Source organism: Periophthalmus magnuspinnatus, chromosome 9 (genome assembly GCF_009829125.3).
Source record: "Periophthalmus magnuspinnatus isolate fPerMag1 chromosome 9, fPerMag1.2.pri, whole genome shotgun sequence".
Lineage (NCBI taxonomy): Eukaryota > Metazoa > Chordata > Actinopteri > Gobiiformes > Gobiidae > Periophthalmus > Periophthalmus magnuspinnatus.
The window spans coordinates 36,101,719-36,121,052 of record NC_047134.1 but is presented as its reverse complement, the minus strand read 5'-3'; the positions used below and the strand labels follow the sequence as shown (position 1 = coordinate 36,121,052).

The following is a 19,334-nucleotide window of genomic DNA, read 5'->3' as shown; positions in this document are numbered from 1 at the left end:
GAGAACAGAGAGTATAGAGAGTACACAGAGTACAGAGAGTACAGAGTACAGAGAGTACACAGAGTACAGAGTACAGGGAGTACAGAGTACAGAGAGTATAGTGAGTACAGAGTACAGAGAGTACAGTAAGTACAGTGTTAATAGAGTACAGAGAGAGTATAGAAAGTACAGAGTACAGAGAGAGAATAGAGAGTACAGAGAGTACAGTGTACAGAGTACATAGAGTTCAGAGAGTACAGAGTACTAACTTGGGGCGTTTGACGTGATTTTTTTTTTTTTTTTTTTTCTTCATTTAAATTGCGTTCAGTGGGAACGAGACATGACTCTGAACCTTCAGGCTGTGTGAGTTTAAAAACAGCCAGCAGGTGTCACTAGACCTGAATCTGCTGCTGTGGTGAAAACAAAAACACTTTTGTTGCTCAATTATGAAGTTTGATCTTTAAAAACAGACAAGCATCAGAACCACAGTGATCATTAGTAAAACTACACACATCTCTCATCACATTAGAACAGGGTTAAAGCCCCGCTGTGGAACATTTCATCACATTAGAACAGGGTTAAAGCCCCGCTGTGGAACATTTCATCACATTAGAACAGGGTTAAAGCCCCGCTGTGGAACATTTCATCACATTAGAACAGGGTTAAAGCCCCGCTGTGGAACATTTCATCACATTAGAACAGGGTTAAAGCCCCGCTGTGGAACATTTCATCACATTAGAACAGGGTTAAAGCCCCGCTGTGGAACATTTCATCACATTAGAACAGGGTTAAAGCCCCGCTGTGGAACATTTCATCATATTAAAACCCTGTTCTAATGTGATGGTTGTGATGGAGCTGTTTTGCTTTAAACTGAATAATGCCCAATACGGAACTTTACAGGAAAACTTCACAAACTGTGGGTAATGCTTAAGCTAACTGCACCACCGCGGGGCAGAGCTACCTGGGCGTGGGTGCGGCAGAGCGCATGATGTCACAGAGGGGCGTGGCAGAGCTTGTGGCTTCACAGTGCAGCGCAGCAGCCACACGGTGCAGGGCTGGTCTGAGAGCTGTAGGGGGCGCTCCTCGCTCACACTCAGCCCCGACAGCAGCAGCAGCTCCTGATTGGACAACACGCAAAAGACACGCCTCCAAACACAAGGCCCCACCCCCCTCCTTCCACAGGAGAGCCAATCAGAGGAGAAGCTGCCGGGCTCTGTGGTGATGTCACACTTGTATTAATAATTTAAACCTATTTAAAGTTAGATGTCATACACGCATGTTTGTGTAATCTAGCGATCTCTCCATCTTTACAGTTAGCAGTACAAGCTTGTGCGAGGCTCCGCCCACAAGCCTACGTCACCCATGCTCCCACATGACCATAAATATTCAAAAATATAATACAAAACTGTACACAGCAACTTGACAAACCTGATGTGCAGGAGTTTCATTAGTGGGATGCAGCTGTTGTGTTGTATAAAACCCCATTGAAGTAAAATATCCCCCTTTAATACCCCTTTGCTGTAAAATACCTCTGTTTAATATCCCTTTGGAGTAAAATACCCCTGTTTAATACCCCTTTGGAGTAAAATACCCCTGTTTAATACCCCTTTGGAGTAAAATACCCCTGTTTAATACCCCTTTGGAGTAAAATACCTCTGTTTAATACCCCTTTGGAGTAAAATACCCCTGTTTAATACCCCTTTGGAGTAAAATACCTCTGTTTAATACCCCTTTGGAGTAAAATACCCCTGTTTAATACCCCTTTGGAGTAAAATACCCCTGTTTAATACCCCTTTGGAGTAAAATACTCCTCTTAACACCCCGTTGCAGGAAATACCCCCTCTTTGAAGCCTTTTAATTAAATGCTTCACAGACCTGAGATCTGCAGCCAGCCCACAGCCTCACACCTGCACAGGTACTTCACCAGCTCCTCCATCACCATCTGCAGCATGGCATCATGGGAAGTGTAGTTTCACTATCTGCAGCATGGCATCATGGGAAGTGTAGTTTCACTATCTGCAGCATTGCATCATGGGAGTTTCCAAAGATTCATCTGAACTTCAGGAAAAGAATGAGCCCCAAAGAGACTGAGTCCAAGACCAAAGCCAGAGTCCAAGCCCAGAGACCACCTCTGTACAACACCAGGTCTTTTGGTCCAAGTTTAGACCTGGTTCAGTCTGGGTTCAGAGCCAGTTTAGTCCTGGTTTAGTCCTGGTTCAGTCCTGGTTCAGATCTGGTTTAGTCCTGGTTTAGTCCTGGTTCAGTCCTGGTTCAGATCTGGTTTAGTCCTGGTTCAGATCTGGTTTAGTCCTGGTTCAGATTGGGTTTAGTCCTGGTTCAGTCCAAGTTCAGTCCTGGTTCAGTTCTGGTTTAGTCCTTGTTCAGTCCAAGTTCAGTCCTGGTCCTGTTATAAGAGGTTAAAGTAAAAGTCGTTAATGTCATTAACAGATTAACTTGGAAGAATCCTGGCTTCTGATTGGTCCAGACAGGCTCAGGGGGTGAGACTCGTGTTAAATGGGACACAAACAAGCACGTTTTTATTATTAAACAAATTACACTACACAAATTAATAGGTCACTTATAAAGAAAGAGGAAAAAAAACAGCAAAAGGAAAGGAAAAAAAACACGACGTGTAAAGATGGAAGTCACTTAACAACATTAAAACAACATTAACACAACACTGAGTGAAAAAGGCCTCAGAGTTCAGTTGCTTTAATCCAGGTTTTTTTGTTTAGGGTTTTTTTGGTTGTGGTTTAGTGTTTTTTAGTTTATGTTAGAATGTTTTAGTTTTTGTTCAGTTTTTTTTTTTGTTTAGTTTTTTGTTTATTTTTTATTATTTTTGTATTTGTTTAGTTTTTAAAGTTTTATTTAGGTTTTTGTTCTTTTTTAGTTTTTATGGGGTTTTTTTAGATTTGTTTAGTGTTTTATTTTATTTAAGCTTTTTAGTTTCAGTTTTTTTGTTTTGCTTAGTTTTTTAATTTTTAGTTTTTAGTTTATTTTTTTTTATTTTGTTTAGATTTTTTGTTTTTCTTTAGATTTTTTGTTTTTCTGTATTTTTCTAGTTTTTCTTTTTTTTGTTTAGGTTTTCAGTTTTTCAGTTCTTTAGATTTTTAGTTTTTGTTTATTATTTTCAATTTTTGTCAACTTGACAAACCTGATGTGCAGGAGTTTCATTAGTGGGAAGCAGCTGATTGTGTTGTGATAGTGCTCTGAAGGGGGAGGGACTTTGCACAGAGAGCAAAGGGAGGGGAGACTCAAAAATGAAAGTACAACTTAATAAGTAAATATCCCCTCTTTAATGGCCCTGTTTATGATAATAACAATAAAAAAGACAAGAGGCTAACCACTCTGCTACTGTGGGATAGAGGTGTTCTGTTTGTAAAGAGATGATGGAGAGAAGAGGAGGAGGAGAGGAGTTAGAGGAGGAGAGGAGGAGAGAAGGGAAAAAGGGAGAGGAGGAGAGGGAGAAGGAGAGGAGGACAAGAGGAGAGAAATGAAAGAGTGAGAGGAGGAGAGGAGGAGAGGGAGAAGGAGAGGAGGAGAGAAGTGAGAGGAGGAAAGGAGAAAAGAGGAGGGGCAGGGGAAAAGGGGGAGAGGGAGAGCAGGAGGGAGGAGGGTTTGAGGCCCGCAGAGGTCTGAATACAACTGAATGGAGCTGAATAAAAGAATGTGTCTCCAGGGCAACAGCTCCAAAAGGGGAGTCCTGCTTCAGTCCTGCTTCAGTCCTGGTTTAGTCCTGGTTTAGTTCTGACTGAGTCTGCAGTGCAAAGAGGACCGAGTGTAGCCCGAGTTTAGTCCAAGTTTAATCCGAATTTAGTTTGAGTTTAATCCAAGTTTAATGTGAGTTTAGTCCGACTTTGGACCTCTGTATTTCAAACGACAAAGAGGACGTACAGAGGAGGAACAGAGGAGAAACAGAGGAGAAACAGAGGAGGAACAGAGGAGGAACAGAGGAGAAACAGAGGAACAGAGGAGAAACAGAGGAGAAACAGAGGAGGAACAGAGGAGGAACAGAGGAGAAACAGAGGAGGAACAGAGGAGGAACAGAGGAGAAACAAAGGGGACCAAGGCTGTGTCCACTACTGATTTGCTCTTAGGCTCCTTGACTGTCTCCTAGCTCCCTCATCTTCTCTGTTGCTTCCTCGTTTGTCTCCTTGCCTCCTTGTCTCCTTGGGGTGACCTACTTTAGGCACTACTTTCAGGTCTGTGGTGAGTTTTACATCTTTATTTTAAATATAATGTTCAAATAGTTGGAAGTTTTACTTATTATGATGTAATCTTTTGGGACAGAGTGAGTTGGCTTTGCCCACTAACCAGAGGGTGGCTGGTTCTGACCTTGGTGTACACCAATTATGGTTTTTTGCTCATTGAAAGAGTCAGTGTGATGTGTGACCACCGGGTCAGGATCAGGCTGCCCCAGGGCAGCTGTAACTCACAGGGCTAGGGTCAGGGGTAGGGGTTAGGGTCAGGGCTAGAGTCAGGGCTAAGGTCAGGGGTAGGGTCAGGTTAGGGTCAGGGGTAGGGTCAGGGCTAGGATCAGGGGTAGGGTCAGGGGTAGGGGGTTAGAGGTCAGGGGTAGGATCAGGCTGCCCTGTGACTCAGCGCTCATCTGTTTATATTTTAGGGCAGAGCCATGTCAGTGTCCAATCACAACCTCAGCCTCCGATCACATGACCATCACCCCGCCCCCTGCAGGAGTCCCTTCAGACTGCGCGGTCTAAGTCTGAGCGCCAGGAGCCGAAGGAAGGTAAGACCTGATCCAAAGTCCAGACCTGGTCTGCACCCAGTCTGAACCCAGAGTCTGTGTGGAGTTTGCATATTCTCTCTGTATCTGTGTGGAGTTAGCATGTTCTCTGTATCTGTGTGGAGTTTGCATGTTCTCCCTTTGTCTGTGTAGACTGGAAGGGAGGAGGAAAGGATGGGGCCAGGTCCATTACTGGAGGATTTTTTATAGACCTGGTTCAGACCTGGTTTACTTCTGGTCATGTGTGATGAAGCCAACGTCCTCACTCCTTGCTCTCTTCTCCTCTTGCTCTCCTCTTTTCTCTTCCTCCTCTCCTCCTTTCTCCTCTTCCTCTCCTCTTTTCTCCTCTTCTCTCTTCTATCTCTCAGGAGGAGGAGTCTCTCATAGACCTGGTTGTGAGGAGTCAGAGTCAACGTCTGGAGAATCAGAGAGCTCCAGTCAGTCTGCTTCAAGACCCAGAACCAGGACCAGGGCCAAGACCAGGACCCGGGTCTGAGCGGGGTCCAGAGGAGACCGTTCTGGACCAGCAGCAGGAGACACTGTTGAGTCTGATCCACAGAGTCCAGTCCAAGAGAATCAATGAACAGAGGGTCCTCTTCAGCCAAGAACACACTTAGCCCTGGTTTAGTCCTGGGTTAGACCTGGTTTAGTCCTGGTTTAGTCTTGTTTAGTCCTGGGTTAGACCTGGTTTAGTCCTGGGTTAGATCTGGTTTAGTTCTGGTTTAGTCCTAATTTAGTAATGGGTTATTCCTGGTTTAGTCCTGGTTTATACCTGGTTTAGTCCTGGTTTATACCTGGTTTAGTCCTGGTTTAGTCCCGGTTTAAACCTGGTTTTGTCCTGGTTTAGTCCCGGTTTATACCTGGTTTAGTCCTGGTTTAATCCTGGTTTAGTCCTGGTTTAGAACTGGTTTAGTCCTGGTTTAATCCTGGTTTAGTCCTGGTTTAGAACTGGTTTAGTCCTGGTTTAGACCTGGTTTAGTCCTGATTTAGTCCTGGTTTAGAACTGGTTTAGTCCTGATTTAGAACTGGTTTAGTCCTGGTTTAATCCTGGTTTAGTCCTGGTTTAGACCTGGTTTAGTCCTGGTTTAATCCTGGTTTAGTCCTGGTTTAGAACTGGTTTAGTCCTGGTTTAGTCCTGGTTTAATCCTGGTTTAGTCCTGGTTTAGAACTGGTTTAGTCCTGGTTTAGTTCTCCGTAAATCTCTTGCACTGATATAATTCTAATGTTGTGATGTAATAAACTTTATTTTAAAACTTATTTTTTTACTTAAATGCTAATTATTTTGTATTTTTGTGTCTATTTTATTCATTTAATGTGTTAAGCAAAGAGAGAGAAGAGGAAAAAGAGGAAAATCCCGACTCACATTCCAAAGGCCCATAATGCACTGCTCTGATCTGTTTTAATGTTTCCTCGTCACCAACAGACCTGGAGTTGTGTTTTGTTTCATTCACAGATGTTTAACTCACAAACCCTGCAGATTTAGAAAGAAAACACTGTTTAGTTTAGTGTTTGTCTAAAGGCAAAAGGAGCTTGAAAACTACCACTTCATGACATCACAAGGTGGAACAGAGCATTTTGATCTTTGGAGATGTTACAGACTAATAATAAAATGTTACTCAAACATGTTTGAAACAAAACACAACTTGTTTCTGAGGAGGAAACAGAGTTAGAACATGACTAAAACTCACATGAGTCAGTTCGTGTGATATAGGACCTTCAAACACTTCTAACCCATTTTTAAACATATAAAAAAACAACTGCAGTGGTGCAGAGTGACCAATAGAGGGCAATACTCCAGAGCCTCGTCTGAGTTGGAGCATGCGCAGCTCTGTTCCCGGATGTAAACACGTGCAATCCGGAAGTGCAGCGCCTGTAGTTTTAATGTGAAGCTCGCGTGCTCGTTGTTTGCTAGTTTGTTTTTCCTAAACTAAAACAAACTAAAACAAACTTTACTACGGAACTTTTTTTTTATCCGAGGGAGTACGGGTCTGTACCGGGTCTGACCGTCCGGAGCCCCGCGTGTCTCGGTTTGTTTTGAGGTGAGCTCGTGTCTTCTGTCCTCAGACTCTGTCTCCTCATGTCTCTCCGTGTGTCTCCGTGGGTCCGAACCTGTTTGCGTGTGTGTCCCTGTCTGTGAGGTTGTGTCTCTCCGTGGGTCCTTGTCTCTCCATGTCCGTTGTGTCTCCATGTCCATGTGGTTCTGGGACTTGAACATGTTTGTGGTTCGTTCACGTGGGCGCGGGGCCTTTGTGACTCGGGACACGTTCGGACATGTCCAAATTCTCACAGATAACTTGGACCTCCAGCCGCTTCTTCTGTGTTTTTGTTTCTTGTTCTTGTGACCTTTGACCCTGGTATAAACTGTCTTTGTAAAGCCGGTTTTGTGACGACGTCAGCGATCTGTTGATTTAGATGTTTTTTCTTGTTATTCTGCCTTTATTAACGCCTGTAATTCTATATTTACGTTCACATTGAGCTCTGATGTTCTCGGTTCTAATATTTTCATTTGAGGATGTGTGTAGATAAATAAACAGAAGCACATGTTGATCATCTTTACTATTATTGTGAACCAAATTAAATGGAGAGCGCCTCCTAAAGTTGCCTCTGTGTCCTGCAGCTCCTGAACGCAACACAAACTTCACAAACGCAGACGTCCAGGATCAGTGCCGGGTCAGGTGAGTCTAGAGCTGGGATCGGTTTGAGTGTCCATACATTTATCCTCAGTGTTTGAAGCCTTGTCCGTCACAGGCGTCTCAGGGCGGTTGGAGGAGTGGCTTGAGTCTCACCTGTTCTTTCAGGTGCCATGGCCCTGCCCCCAGATCCCGCCCCTTTCACCAAATTGAAGAAAAAGAAGAAAAAGAACGAAGTGAACGAGGGAGGAGGCGAAGAGAGGAACTACGGGGATGAGGGGAAGAGCCACAGAGATGAGCGAGGGAGTGACAGGAGCGAGGGGAGGAGCCATGGAAGTAAGGATGTAAAAAAGCAAACAAAGAGAAAGAGAGGGAGCGCACAGATGGAAAGCGAGGAGAAGAGTGGAGGTGAGGCACTTTACTCTATTTTAAAACTGTTAAACTGAGACTGGACCAGGACTGGACCAGGACTGGAGATGTGGGATGCAGCTTATTGTGTTGTGATACCACTTTGAAGGGGGCGGGACTTATCACAGGTCAAAAGGAGGAGAGACTCAGAACGTCAAAAATGAAAGTGAAACTTATAAAAGATGTTAATACTCCCTCTTTTATAGCCCATAGATGTCAAATACTCCCTCTTTAATACCCCGTAGAAGTCAAATACTCCCTCTTTTATACCCCGTAGAAGTCAAATACTCCCTCTTTTATACCCCGTAGAAGTCAAATACTCCCTCTTTAATACCCCGTAGAAGTCAAATACTCCCTCTTTTATACCCCATAGAAGTCAAATACTCCCTCTTTTATACCCCGTAGAAGTCAAATACTCCCTCTTTAATACCCCGTAGAAGTCAAATACTCCCTCTTTAATACCCCGTAGAAGTCAAATACTCCCTCTTTTATACCCCGTAGAAGTCAAATACTCCCTCTTTTATAGCCCATAGATGTCAAATACTCCCTCTTTAATACCCCGTAGAAGTCAAATACTCCCTCTTTTATACCCCGTAGAAGTCAAATACCCCCTCTTTAATACCCCATAGAAGTCAAATACTCCCTCTTTTATACCCCGTAGAAGTCAAATACTCCCTCTTTTATACCTCGTAGAAGTCAAATACTCCCTCTGTAATGCCCCATAGCAGTAATTACCCCCTCTTTAATACTCCATACCAGTAAATACCCTTCTATGAGGCCTTTGAGCTGCAGGAGGTCGTGGTACAAACATTAGAACTGTCATGTTTACACAGACCCAGAAGGAAGCAAGACGAGGAGGCAAGGAGACAAAGAAAGGGACCAAGGAGAAGAAGAGTTGACAAGGAAAAAGAAGAAGAAGAGGAGCAGAGAGAATGGGACACAGCCGGAGAGAGCAGAGCTGAAGGAAACAACCCCAGGAAACGAGATGAAAAAGAAACTAAACAAGGAGGCTCTGCAGAAAAACAGAGTGCAGCTGAAAGAAGAGGTGAGAGACAGAAAAAGAGAGGGAGAGAGACAGACAGTCATAACTTGTGTATTAATTATGTATGTCTGAAGCAGGGACTGGACATGAACATAAGCAACACACAGCAGGAAATACAGTAAGTCCAAAACTGGTTAGGATCCTCCTGTAGACCTCCTGTAGACCAGTTAGGATCCTCCTGTAGAGTTCTGACACGGTCCTGCTCTGATCCTCCTCAGGTTCTCAAACTCAGAGCTTCTTGAGTTGGAGGAGTTTATTCCCAACGTTCAGAGCAAATCTTTGGAAGTGAAACAGAAACTGTTGAGATACGACCTGCCCCGATTCAGAGAGTTTAAACGGAAAGGTAATAACGGGACTGAACTTGGGACTGAACTTGGGACTGAACTTGGGACTGAACTTGGGACTGAACTTGGGACTGAACTTGGGACTGAACTTGGGACTGAACTTGGGACTGAACTTGGGACTGAACCTGGGACTGAACCTGGGACTGAACCTGGGACTCAGCCGGGATTGTTCCATACTCAGGTCTGAAGCTGCGTTGGGGGAGGTACTCTGAGGAGGAGAATCTTCAGATTCGGCGGAATGTGGAGGACTTCCTGAAGCTGACACTGATCCAGACTCCAGAGGAACTGTTTTTTCCCCAGAGGTTCCCTGAACGAGAGCACAGCCTGAGGGACGTAAGGGCAAACCACCGCTTCTACCAACGAATCGGTGAGTCTAAACGCGTTTGTACCAATGCATCGGTGTGACACAGTACTCATGAGTCCTCACCACAGACTGTATGAAGAAGTAGACCGAGGGAGTGTGATGTTACCTACAGCGTTCGGCTCCCAGTGAAGCTCATCGAAGCTAGCAATTATAGCGGCTAATCTGGAGTATCATAGCTACCAATGAGCCGATCAGGAGCGAGATTGTTGAAGGTAACAGCCCTTCCTGCCCACCCTGCTGGTTTAGCAGGGAGCGGGCGCTTGGCAACCCTGTCAGTCAAACCTGTTTCTAATGCTAGCAGGAACGACCTTAGATAAAGAAGGTGCCTGATTGGTCTAAAACTGGTTTGGACCTTTCCATTATTAATGTTCACATGTTGATATCTTGATTTGTCCTGGTCTAAGTTGAGGTCCTGGTCTAGGTCTAAGTCCAGGTCCTGACTCAAATCTGTTTCTTGTTTTCCAGCTGAAGGTTTGTTGAGGACGTGTGATCAAGTTTACGTCCGCAGCAAGAAGATCTTTGATCCACGAAACCACATGGGCAGGTACTACTACTACTGCTACTTCTACATATACATGGCCTACATGGTCCTATAGTTCAGCCTGTACAGTTGAAACCAAACATTTCCATACATTATATAAAATAATTTTTTTCTCACATAAAATACATAAAATCAAACTAAACTTTTCCTATTTTAGGTCAGGTAGGATTAACAAAATTATTTCTATTTGCTAAATGTCAGAATAATGACAGATGGATTTTTTCATGATTTTCTTCAAAGTTTACATACATTTCACACATTAGTATTTGGTCCCATTGCCTTTGACTTGGGTCAAATGTTTTGGATTTCCTTCTTGACGGTAAATCAAGAGCTCTGCCTTTCGACTCAGCTCTTTCTTTACCACGACAGACCAATACAGCGACCACATCACTGCAGACGCTGCACCTATCCAGCTTTCAATCTCACACTCCATCCTTCTTTCACTCGTGAACAAGACTCCGAGATACTTGAACTCCTCCGCTTGAGGCATAGTAATCTTACTATGTGTACACTGACTTTGAAGAAAGTCATGAAAAATTGTCTAAAAAAATCCTCTCATTATTCTGGCATTTAGCAAATAGAAATAATTTTGTTAATCCTAATTGACCTAAAACAGGAAAAATTTTGTCTTATTTCATGTCAGACAGAGAAAAAAAAGTGCCTTTTTATATGGTGTATGTGAACTGTAAATGTTTCAGGCTCAGTATTTATCATGTGCACATTTCTCTACTGAAGCTTTTGTCTATATCAGATTTGAGCTGTAAAAGTTTGAATAAATAACTTCTCTGACTCATTACAGACTCAAACTAAACGTCTCTTGGGTTTTTGTGTCTGTAGCATAAATTAATTTCAATATTGTCATTTATCATCTGTATTTACTTCAGCAATAGAACTTCAAAATGTGTTATTGTGACAGGCCTCATATCAGCCAGGTAAGGGTTAGATTCCCGCTACTATGGTCCCCACTTTCTTTCAGGTTCTCTGAGGACGAGCTGCAGGCTCTACAGAAGCTTCACACGATTCATGGGAACGACTGGAAAACCATTGCCAACAAACTGGAACGCAGCATCTACGCCTGTGAGAAACGACACGCCCAGATAGGTAAGAGCTCCCGCTCTCGACAAACATCATTGGTTGAGAGGTCAGATCCACTGATCCGTAGGTTGGCGGTGCGATTCTAGCTCACACAGATGAATGCTGTTGTTGTGTCCTTGGGCAACACACTTAACCCACCTCGCCCTCAGTGTCTGCGTACACTGGTGTATGAATGTGTGTGTGAATGGGTGAGTGGTTCCTTGTTGTGAAGCGCTTGAGTGCCTTGAAGGTGGAAAAGTGCTATATAAAAATGTGACCATTTACCAAGAGGTCAGAGATCATCTACGCCTGCGAGAAACAGCACGCCCAGATAGGTAAGAGGTCAGAGATCATCTACGCCTGCGAGAAACAGCACGCCCAGATAGGTAAGAGGTCAGAGATCATCTACGCCTGCGAGAAACAGCACGCCCAGATAGGTAAGAGGTCAGAGATCATCTACGCCTGCGAGAAACAGCACGCCCAGATAGGTAAGAGGTCAGAGGAGGGTGCAGTGGTGGGGTCAGAGGGCACAGAGGTCACCCACACTCATATTTTTAGTGGATTGACTGAGTGTGACGTCACCGACAGCGTTCAGCTCCAAATGAAGCTCATCGAAGCTAGCAGTTATAGTGGTTAATCAGGAGCCTGATTTGTCTGTTATTAATGTTCATATCTTGATTTACAGACACAATAGTAAAATAAAAACCCCAGGATCATGTAGCGCGGGTTAATATGAACATTTTAAGGTCAGAATGACGAGTTTGACAGCAGCAGCCACTGTTTTCAATCGATGGAGCCAGAATCGTGCCCATACCCACTTCCTGTTTTGGACATGTTATGTCCAGAGATATGTACAGGATATGGGCTCACATAAACCTCACCCTTTACAACAGGGATGTTCAAACTGTTTTCATTACGGGCCACATGTTGAAACAAGAGGCAAATGGCCGACGGGAGCCATAGACTGCATGTCAGTACTGTGAGTACTTCAGATGGGTGTTTTGAACAGAGATTAGATTGATCCACCAGACTCAGCTTGGAACGTCTGTGGGACACACTAAAATGTTTGACGTTTGTTTTATAAAAGGTAGATTTCTAAAACTTGCTGTAAAATGCACGACTCGACTCTCCAGGAAGAGTGAGGTTTAGATAAGTGTCTTTTCACAGGGCTCATAAACACAACTGTGTGCTCCAAGTGTAATAACATCACCTCATTTATACTTTATACTTATGTTTCCGATGTCAAGGCTGTGTTATCTTAAACAACCACCAGAGGACACTAAAGGTCAGTTTGAGGATTGACCAAAATGGACAAAATAGAACAACAAATAAACATGCCAGCGCCCCCAGCAGTTTTTAGATCGCATTTCTTGTAAAAGCCTAAAAAATGAGGTGGCAGAAGAATTTGTTTTGTTTCAGTCAATAAAAAAAAGTTTAGTTTCCTCTATGGAGTTGTGCTCTCTACTGCCCCCAGTGGTCAGCTCATTTACTGCTCCGGTGGCAAGATTCCACATGATCTGAGATGGAAGAGGTTATAGAGAAACGCAGAGGTCTTTACCTGACCCTTTACCTGAACCTGACCCTGTATGTGATCATTACGCTTTACGTGAACCCGACCCTCTACGTGAACCCGACCCTCTACGTGAACCCGACCCTCTACGTGAACCCGACCCTCTACGTGAACCCGACCCTCTACGTGAACCCGACCCTCTACGTGAACCCGACCCTTTACGTGAACCCGACCCTCTACGTGAACCTGACCCTTTATAGTCTGATCTTAGGGCTCTGTGATGTTTCTCCAGGATCCGAGCATGGGCCCTGGACTCCAGAAGAAATGCACCGACTTAAGAGGGCCACCAAGAAACACCTCAAACGAGCCCTCGAGTCCTCGCCCAGTCCTGGTCTAGATTTTGGTGTAGATCCTGGTCCATCCTTTTTCCTTCTCTGCTCTAAACTGCCCTGGAAAAAGATCAGCCAGAAAGTCAAGTCCCGCTCCCCGGACCAGTGTCGAAGGAAATGGTCAGATGCCCTCCCATCCTTGTGTGTCCCTGTGTGTCAGATGCCCTCCCTGTGTGTCAGATGCCCTCCCTGTATGTCAGATGCCCTCCCATTACCGCATTCCTCATGATCATATGTTTTCCAGGTTTTCGTATCTGAAGTCTCGTCTTAAAGTCGTAAAGCCCCAGGTCAGACCAGAAGCGTCTGCCCGAACCAGAGTCCAACTGATCCAGATGTAAGTCAAAAGTACTACAACTACTACTGCTGCTACTGCTGCTAGTACTGCTACTATTATTATAGTATGTTAATTATGTATTATGTTATTAATACATAATTCTATTGTGTTTCAGTCTGTACCAGCTGCAGGTGGAGGATGTGTCTGATGTGGACTGGATCCAGGTGGCCCAGTCTGTGGGGTGAGTGAACCAGGACTAGACCGGGACTAGACCAGGTCTAAAGCAGGTCTAACCCGGGTCTTTGTTCCAGGGGTGTGACTCCCATGTGTATGCAGAGGTTGTTCCACAGGATGAAGGTGTCTCGGGTCTTGGGCTGGACACGCCTTTCCTTTGGAGGTGAGAGCCAAACAGATCTGCTCCAGAAACATGAGTAAAGATGTTTAACCCCGTGTCCTTTAGAAACATGAGTAAACGTGTTTGTCCAGTTCTAACTCTAAATTTTGTGCCGGTGTTTTTGAAAACTGTTAGATTTTTTACTGAGACAGAGATGTTAAAGCTCATTCATGACAATGGGATTCAATGAGTCTTACACTTGTATTTGGCCTTTCAGACCAACTTCATTCAAACAAACTCACAGCTTTTATGAAATATAAATCTCATAGGACCAAATGTATATGAAGATTTACTGGATTTTGGATTTATAATTTTTTTCATAGTTTTAAGGCCCCAAAACCTCGGCCAAAACCCAGTGTTTATGTAGAGCCAAATGTTTTGGGGTTTTTTTCTCTCACAAATCCATCTTTATTTTTGTAAAAAAGATGATTTTTTTTAATTAAAATGTCTTCAAGAATCTTAAACAATTTTGCATTTTAATTTATGAATTTGATGTAATTATTGGCTGTTCAGAGCCATTTGACTGTGCAAGTAAACGGGCCATTTACACCATTGGACAGAGTTTCCTCCGACAAAGCCTAGTTCCACTGTTCATTCATTCATTTATTCATTTATTTATTTAAAGGACAATGTGCAGTTACATTAAAAAGATGGCTGCACCAGATTTAGCATAATGCTACTTTCCATCTGTCGTCCTAAAACAACAGCTAATATAACAGTTAAACAGCAATTAAAACAACAATTAACACATACAATGCAAAAACAATACAGTACAGATCAGAGCAAGAATTCAAAAGTACAGATTATTCAGTGTTCAACAGACTAATAAAACAAGTAATAGAGCAACAATAAAAATTATCAAATAGAAGTAAAATTGCAGCAGTTACTTAAAGTGCAGGGGGTCAGTATTATTTAAAGTGCAAAAAAAGCAATAGCTATAACAATAGCTACCAGATGTACCCACGAGGGTAGCATCCGGTAGCTATATATCCAACTGGTGTGGATACAGCAGTATAATAAGAGCCGTCTGATAGTCTGGATACCCGTTTGGTATTATTAGTGAGCACAAGACTGGTTTTCTAAAAGCCAATCTTTGACGGCCCGTGAGAAGCTGTGAAAATCTGCCATGTTCTTTAAGTTGTCTGGGAGTTCTTTTGGGAACATTGCAGTCACCCCTTGAGACAGACCTTAGTGCTCTGTTAGTGAGTTGAGCATGTGGTTGTACAAAGGTTTTCAAGGGGGGTGGGGCAGCGTCATGAAGGATTTTATGCACCAGGCGGATATCAGAGTATCTGATCAAATTGTCAAAGCTTAAAATTTTATATTTGTCTAATATATTGCAATGGTGGTTTTGCCGGGACTTTTTATCAAGAATTTTGAGTGCCTGATTGTGCAAAGATCTTATTGGAATATAGGTCGCTTTGGCTTGAGACCAGGACGACATGCAGTACAGGATGTGTTCATTGCATTGAAGTAAGATTTTGCAGCTTCCAATGACAACGAGTTCCTAATATAATGGAAGTTTATGACATTATATTTCAACACCTTACAGACCTTCTTAACATGCTTCTTAAAGGTTAGTCTGGGGTCCAAGATGACGCCCAAATACTTGACTTCTTCAACGTTTTTGAGCATGTAACCGTCCACATAAATATTTGGAAGAACACAGTGATTTTGTTTGTTAGAGAAGTACATTGTGACAGTTTTTCCTGTATTCAATGAGAGGTTCACTGTCCATAGACTAACATGACCCCAAACATGACTGTTGAAGGATTCATATAAAAAACAGCATTTAGAATTTAGTGAACGAGAATCAGTTTTTCATTGGTGTAACTTGGGGCTTTTGGTTTCAACATGAGGAGCTGATCGTAGAAATGTTCATTTTCAAAAGATATATGCATAATTATATATTTAAATTTTATTTCTTTGCACTTTTTTAGCACTTTGAATTAGTTTGTGTACAAATTGTGCTATACAATAAACTTGCTTTTCTTATTACATGAATAAAATGGCCGTCTTGAGCAATTTGAGCGATCACTGACTGCACTGACGTCTGCGTTCTTCACTGAGCAGCACAGACCCTATAGGAGGCTCTGGTTCTGTTTGAATGGAACAGTTTTAGTTGTTCTAAAGCTCCAGTCACATATTTGTCTAAAACAGGATCAGGACAAACACAGGAATAAAATCTCACTCCAAAGCCTAGTGTCATTGTCCAAACATGGGCCCAAACAAGCTGGTTTCCTGCTGTTTACACAGTCAAATGGCTCTGAACAGTCAATAATTTCATCGAAGATCATCAATCATAAATTAAAATGCAAAACTGTTTTCAAAGATTCTTGAAGAAATTTGAATAAAAAATAAGCTTTTTCCCAAAATAAAGGTGGATTTGTGAGGAAAAAAACACCACTTGCCTCTACGTAAACACAGGGGTTTTGCAAAGGTTTTGGGACCTTAAAACTATGAGACAAATGATAAATCCAAAAGTAGAGTGACGGAGGTTTTGTGTCGTTGCAGAAATTGTGGACAACCTGTTTCAAAATGAGCTTCCTATGCTCTTGAAGAAAATCAATTTCGCTTCGAGTCCAGACCCTGGACCGGCCCGGTTCAGCCTGGACCACCTCTTTCCCCCAGAGGACGAGGTCGACAGTGAGGTGGACAACAGCTGAGAGCACCCTCCCGTAGGAATGTCTAAAGCATGACATTTATGACACATGTGGGACGAGAGCGGAGAATGTGTGAAGAACATCATCTCAAAAACTATGAAATAATCAGAGGCACGAGAGTGAAGTGTGAACTGTTTTATGTAATACATTTTTCATGACGACCACCTGTCTGGCCCTGTCTACTTGACACCAGGTTTTGCCACCCAAACTCATTTGAATTTATACTTTGCAGTGATGTTACTCCTGGGGATGTTCTACATGTGTGTTAATGGTTGAATGTTCAGCAGTAACCATGGAGACACAATGCACACATTGGCAAACACTGTCAAAAAATATTTAAGAGCATCTGAAAACTCAAGAGAAACACAAAAGTCATTTAAAAAGCACATCCTCAGGAGCCTGTGATCAATCTGAGCGTTCATGGCCCTGTTTAGATGTTTCATTTTACACAAAAGGTGAGAGTGACTCACTGAAAAACTGTTGGCTAATGTTAATGCTAGCTAGCTTGTGACTGTAATGTTATTTGAGAGACGTGTTTAACAGCATAAATCAGCTCACCTGTTGTAGTTCAGATAAGTCCGTTCTTTATGGTCAGATTGTGTTAAAATAATACTCCGATTAAAGTCTAACTTGAGTAACAGAGCTTCAAACAGAGCAGTGCCTCCAGTTAGCATCACACTCCCAGAGAAGCAGCTGCAAGATTCATCATAACATGACCTTGATGTACAACTCAAAAGAATAAAGCTGTCAGCCATGTTTGTAGTTTTATTGTCCCTGGTCCTTGAGGTGCAGGTGGGGGGTGTAGCCTTGGGGGCGGGCTGTTGCCGTGGAGATGCGGCTCTTGTCCAATGAGGTGTTAAGGCTGCTGTCGATGAACATTCCGCCTTGAAACTGCGCTTTGGAGAAACGTGACGACAGTGCCGCGAAGCGCATCTAGAAACACAATGTCATCAATATGAGACTAATCTCAGTCCTAGTCTAAACTAGTCCTGGTCTAGTCCTGGTTTAGTCCTGGTCTAGTCCTGGTTCAGTCCTGGTCTAGTCCTGGTCTAGTCCTGGTTTACTCCTGGTTTACTCCTGGTCTAGTCCTGGTCTAGTCCTGGTGTAGTCCTGGTGTAGTCCTGGTGTAGTCCTGGTGTAGTCCTGGTTCAGTCCTGGTCTAGTCCTGGTCTAGTCCTGGTTTAGTCCTGGTCTAGTCCTGGTGTAGTCCTGGTTCAGTCCTGGTCTAGTCCTGGTTCAGTCCTGGTCCAGTCCTGGTTCAGTCCTGGTCTAGTCCTGGTCTAGTCCTGGTTTAGTCCTGGTCTAGTCCTGGTTCAGTCCTGGTCTAGTCCTGGTCTAGTCCTGGTTTAGTCCTGGTCTAGTCCTGGTGTAGTCCTGGTTCAGTCCTGGTCTAGTCCTGGTTCAGTCCTGGTCCAGTCCTGGTTCAGTCCTGGTTCAGACGCACTGGCATGTGGTGAACAGTGGGGGCAGTGTTTCCGTAGCTCTGGTTGGAGGTTCTGTACATAGGATGCGCCTGCGCAGAACTGAAACACAAACAGATGTGAGTTAAGACCTGGTTTTGTCCTGGTTTAGTCTTGGTTTATTTCTAGTTTGGTTCTGGTCTAGACTTGGTTTAGGCCACGTTTAGTCCTGATTCAGTCCTGGTTTAGACCTGGTCTACTCCCAGTTTAGTCTTGGTCTAGACCTGGTTTAGTCCCGGTTTTGACTTTTTTTTTTTTCTTTCTCTGTAGACGGTCTGAACCTAGTCCAAACGGTTCGGTCCGGTTGGGTATGGTCCGGTTCTTTGGGGTTCGGGTTCTGGTCCGGTTCTTTGGGGTCTGGGTCGGGTCTGTTCGGGGCGTACCTGTAGCCTCGCAGGCGGCTCGGGCGGTTGAAGCGCTCCGGGAGGTTCGGTTCGGTTCGGTAAAAGTCGCTGGTTTTGGGCTCCGGGTCCTGCCCCGGGTCCTGCCCCGGGTCCTGCCCCGGGTCCTGCCCCGGGTCCTGCCCCGGGTCCTGCCCCGGGTCCTGCTCCATCTCCGCCGTTTGTCCTGACGTTGTTTGCTAATGTGCTAATGTAATATACTGTTTCCACGGAGACGAGACAACGAGGATCACGTGGGACTCCCTTAAAACTCCCGGTTCGTCCGGGGGCGGGGCTTCCTTTGCAACCATGGCAACGACCTTTATTTATTTATCCTTTATTAATTATAACAAAGGTTTACAACATTTGTAGCAAAGTAGAAAAGTTCCACAGTTAATAGTCAGAACAAAGTATTACATAGGAATGGAAATGAGAAAGAGATTAGAAAATAAAGATGTCTGTGATGTGATAGGTTAAAATGGTATATGCCCCTAACACAATGTTCTGTCCTTATACAGTGATGTTCATCATAATATGATTTCATGCTAAGAGAAATTGTTAAAAACAGTAAAGGGTTTGCAATAAATAGTAATTTACATAAGCTTTAAAAACATTATAAATATAGTTAAAAGTTTGTTAAAACATGTATTATATTATATTTAATGTGTATTGTATTTCTCTGTATTATTCCTGTTATTTCACTCAAGGGAATTGTAATCATATCATTGGTGATCAACTACTAAGCCTGGACTCATAAGCAAATTTGATAATGTAAAATACTGTTCATTTGATTGCATTAAACCTCTACGTGAGAGAAACAACATGAAATCACTCTCTTGATTAATTCTCCGTATTTTCAGGGGTGCAACATATAATCCCTCAGTGTCCAGGTCTGATTCAAAGGGAAACAAAACAAAGTTAAATCTGTCAACTGGACAATTAATACAATTAAATGAATAAGTTTATAATAAAACAAAACTCCTTTGAAGAGAGTGAGGTTCAGATCTGAGCCAGAGAAAAGAAATGGCTTGAGAGGAGAGTTAAAGAAGATATTTTTGTGAGGAAAGACAGTCCTTCCTTAAACAGGAAATGGGGCCTTAGACATGATCTATTCCCCATCTATAACCCCATCATCAGA

The 19,334-nt window shown here is 43.3% G+C and overlaps 2 protein-coding genes across 2 annotated transcripts; one reads left to right on the top strand and one right to left on the bottom strand.

Moving 5' to 3' along the window:
• The first annotated feature begins 6,743 nt into the window (after positions 1 to 6,743).
• LOC117376474 (transcription termination factor 1-like) lies at positions 6,744 to 16,974 on the top strand. The gene is made up of 14 exons (XM_033972969.2): positions 6,744 to 6,762; positions 7,341 to 7,398; positions 7,522 to 7,761; positions 8,595 to 8,806; positions 8,878 to 8,921; positions 9,022 to 9,146; positions 9,329 to 9,514; positions 9,977 to 10,055; positions 11,029 to 11,153; positions 12,929 to 13,145; positions 13,270 to 13,359; positions 13,475 to 13,540; positions 13,611 to 13,696; positions 16,208 to 16,974. The coding sequence occupies exons 3-14, from the start codon at positions 7,527 to 7,529 to the stop codon at positions 16,357 to 16,359; spliced, it is 1,617 nt and encodes a 538-aa protein (XP_033828860.1). The 5' UTR covers positions 6,744 to 6,762; positions 7,341 to 7,398; positions 7,522 to 7,526; the 3' UTR covers positions 16,360 to 16,974.
• Positions 16,975 to 17,115: 141 nt separating this feature from the next.
• On the bottom strand, positions 17,116 to 18,442 carry pierce1 (piercer of microtubule wall 1). The gene is made up of 3 exons (XM_055224119.1): positions 18,200 to 18,442; positions 17,801 to 17,879; positions 17,116 to 17,289 (listed from the first exon to the last, which is right to left on the bottom strand). The coding sequence occupies exons 1-3, from the start codon at positions 18,367 to 18,369 to the stop codon at positions 17,122 to 17,124; spliced, it is 417 nt and encodes a 138-aa protein (XP_055080094.1). The 5' UTR covers positions 18,370 to 18,442; the 3' UTR covers positions 17,116 to 17,121.
• Positions 18,443 to 19,334: the final 892 nt, after the last annotated feature.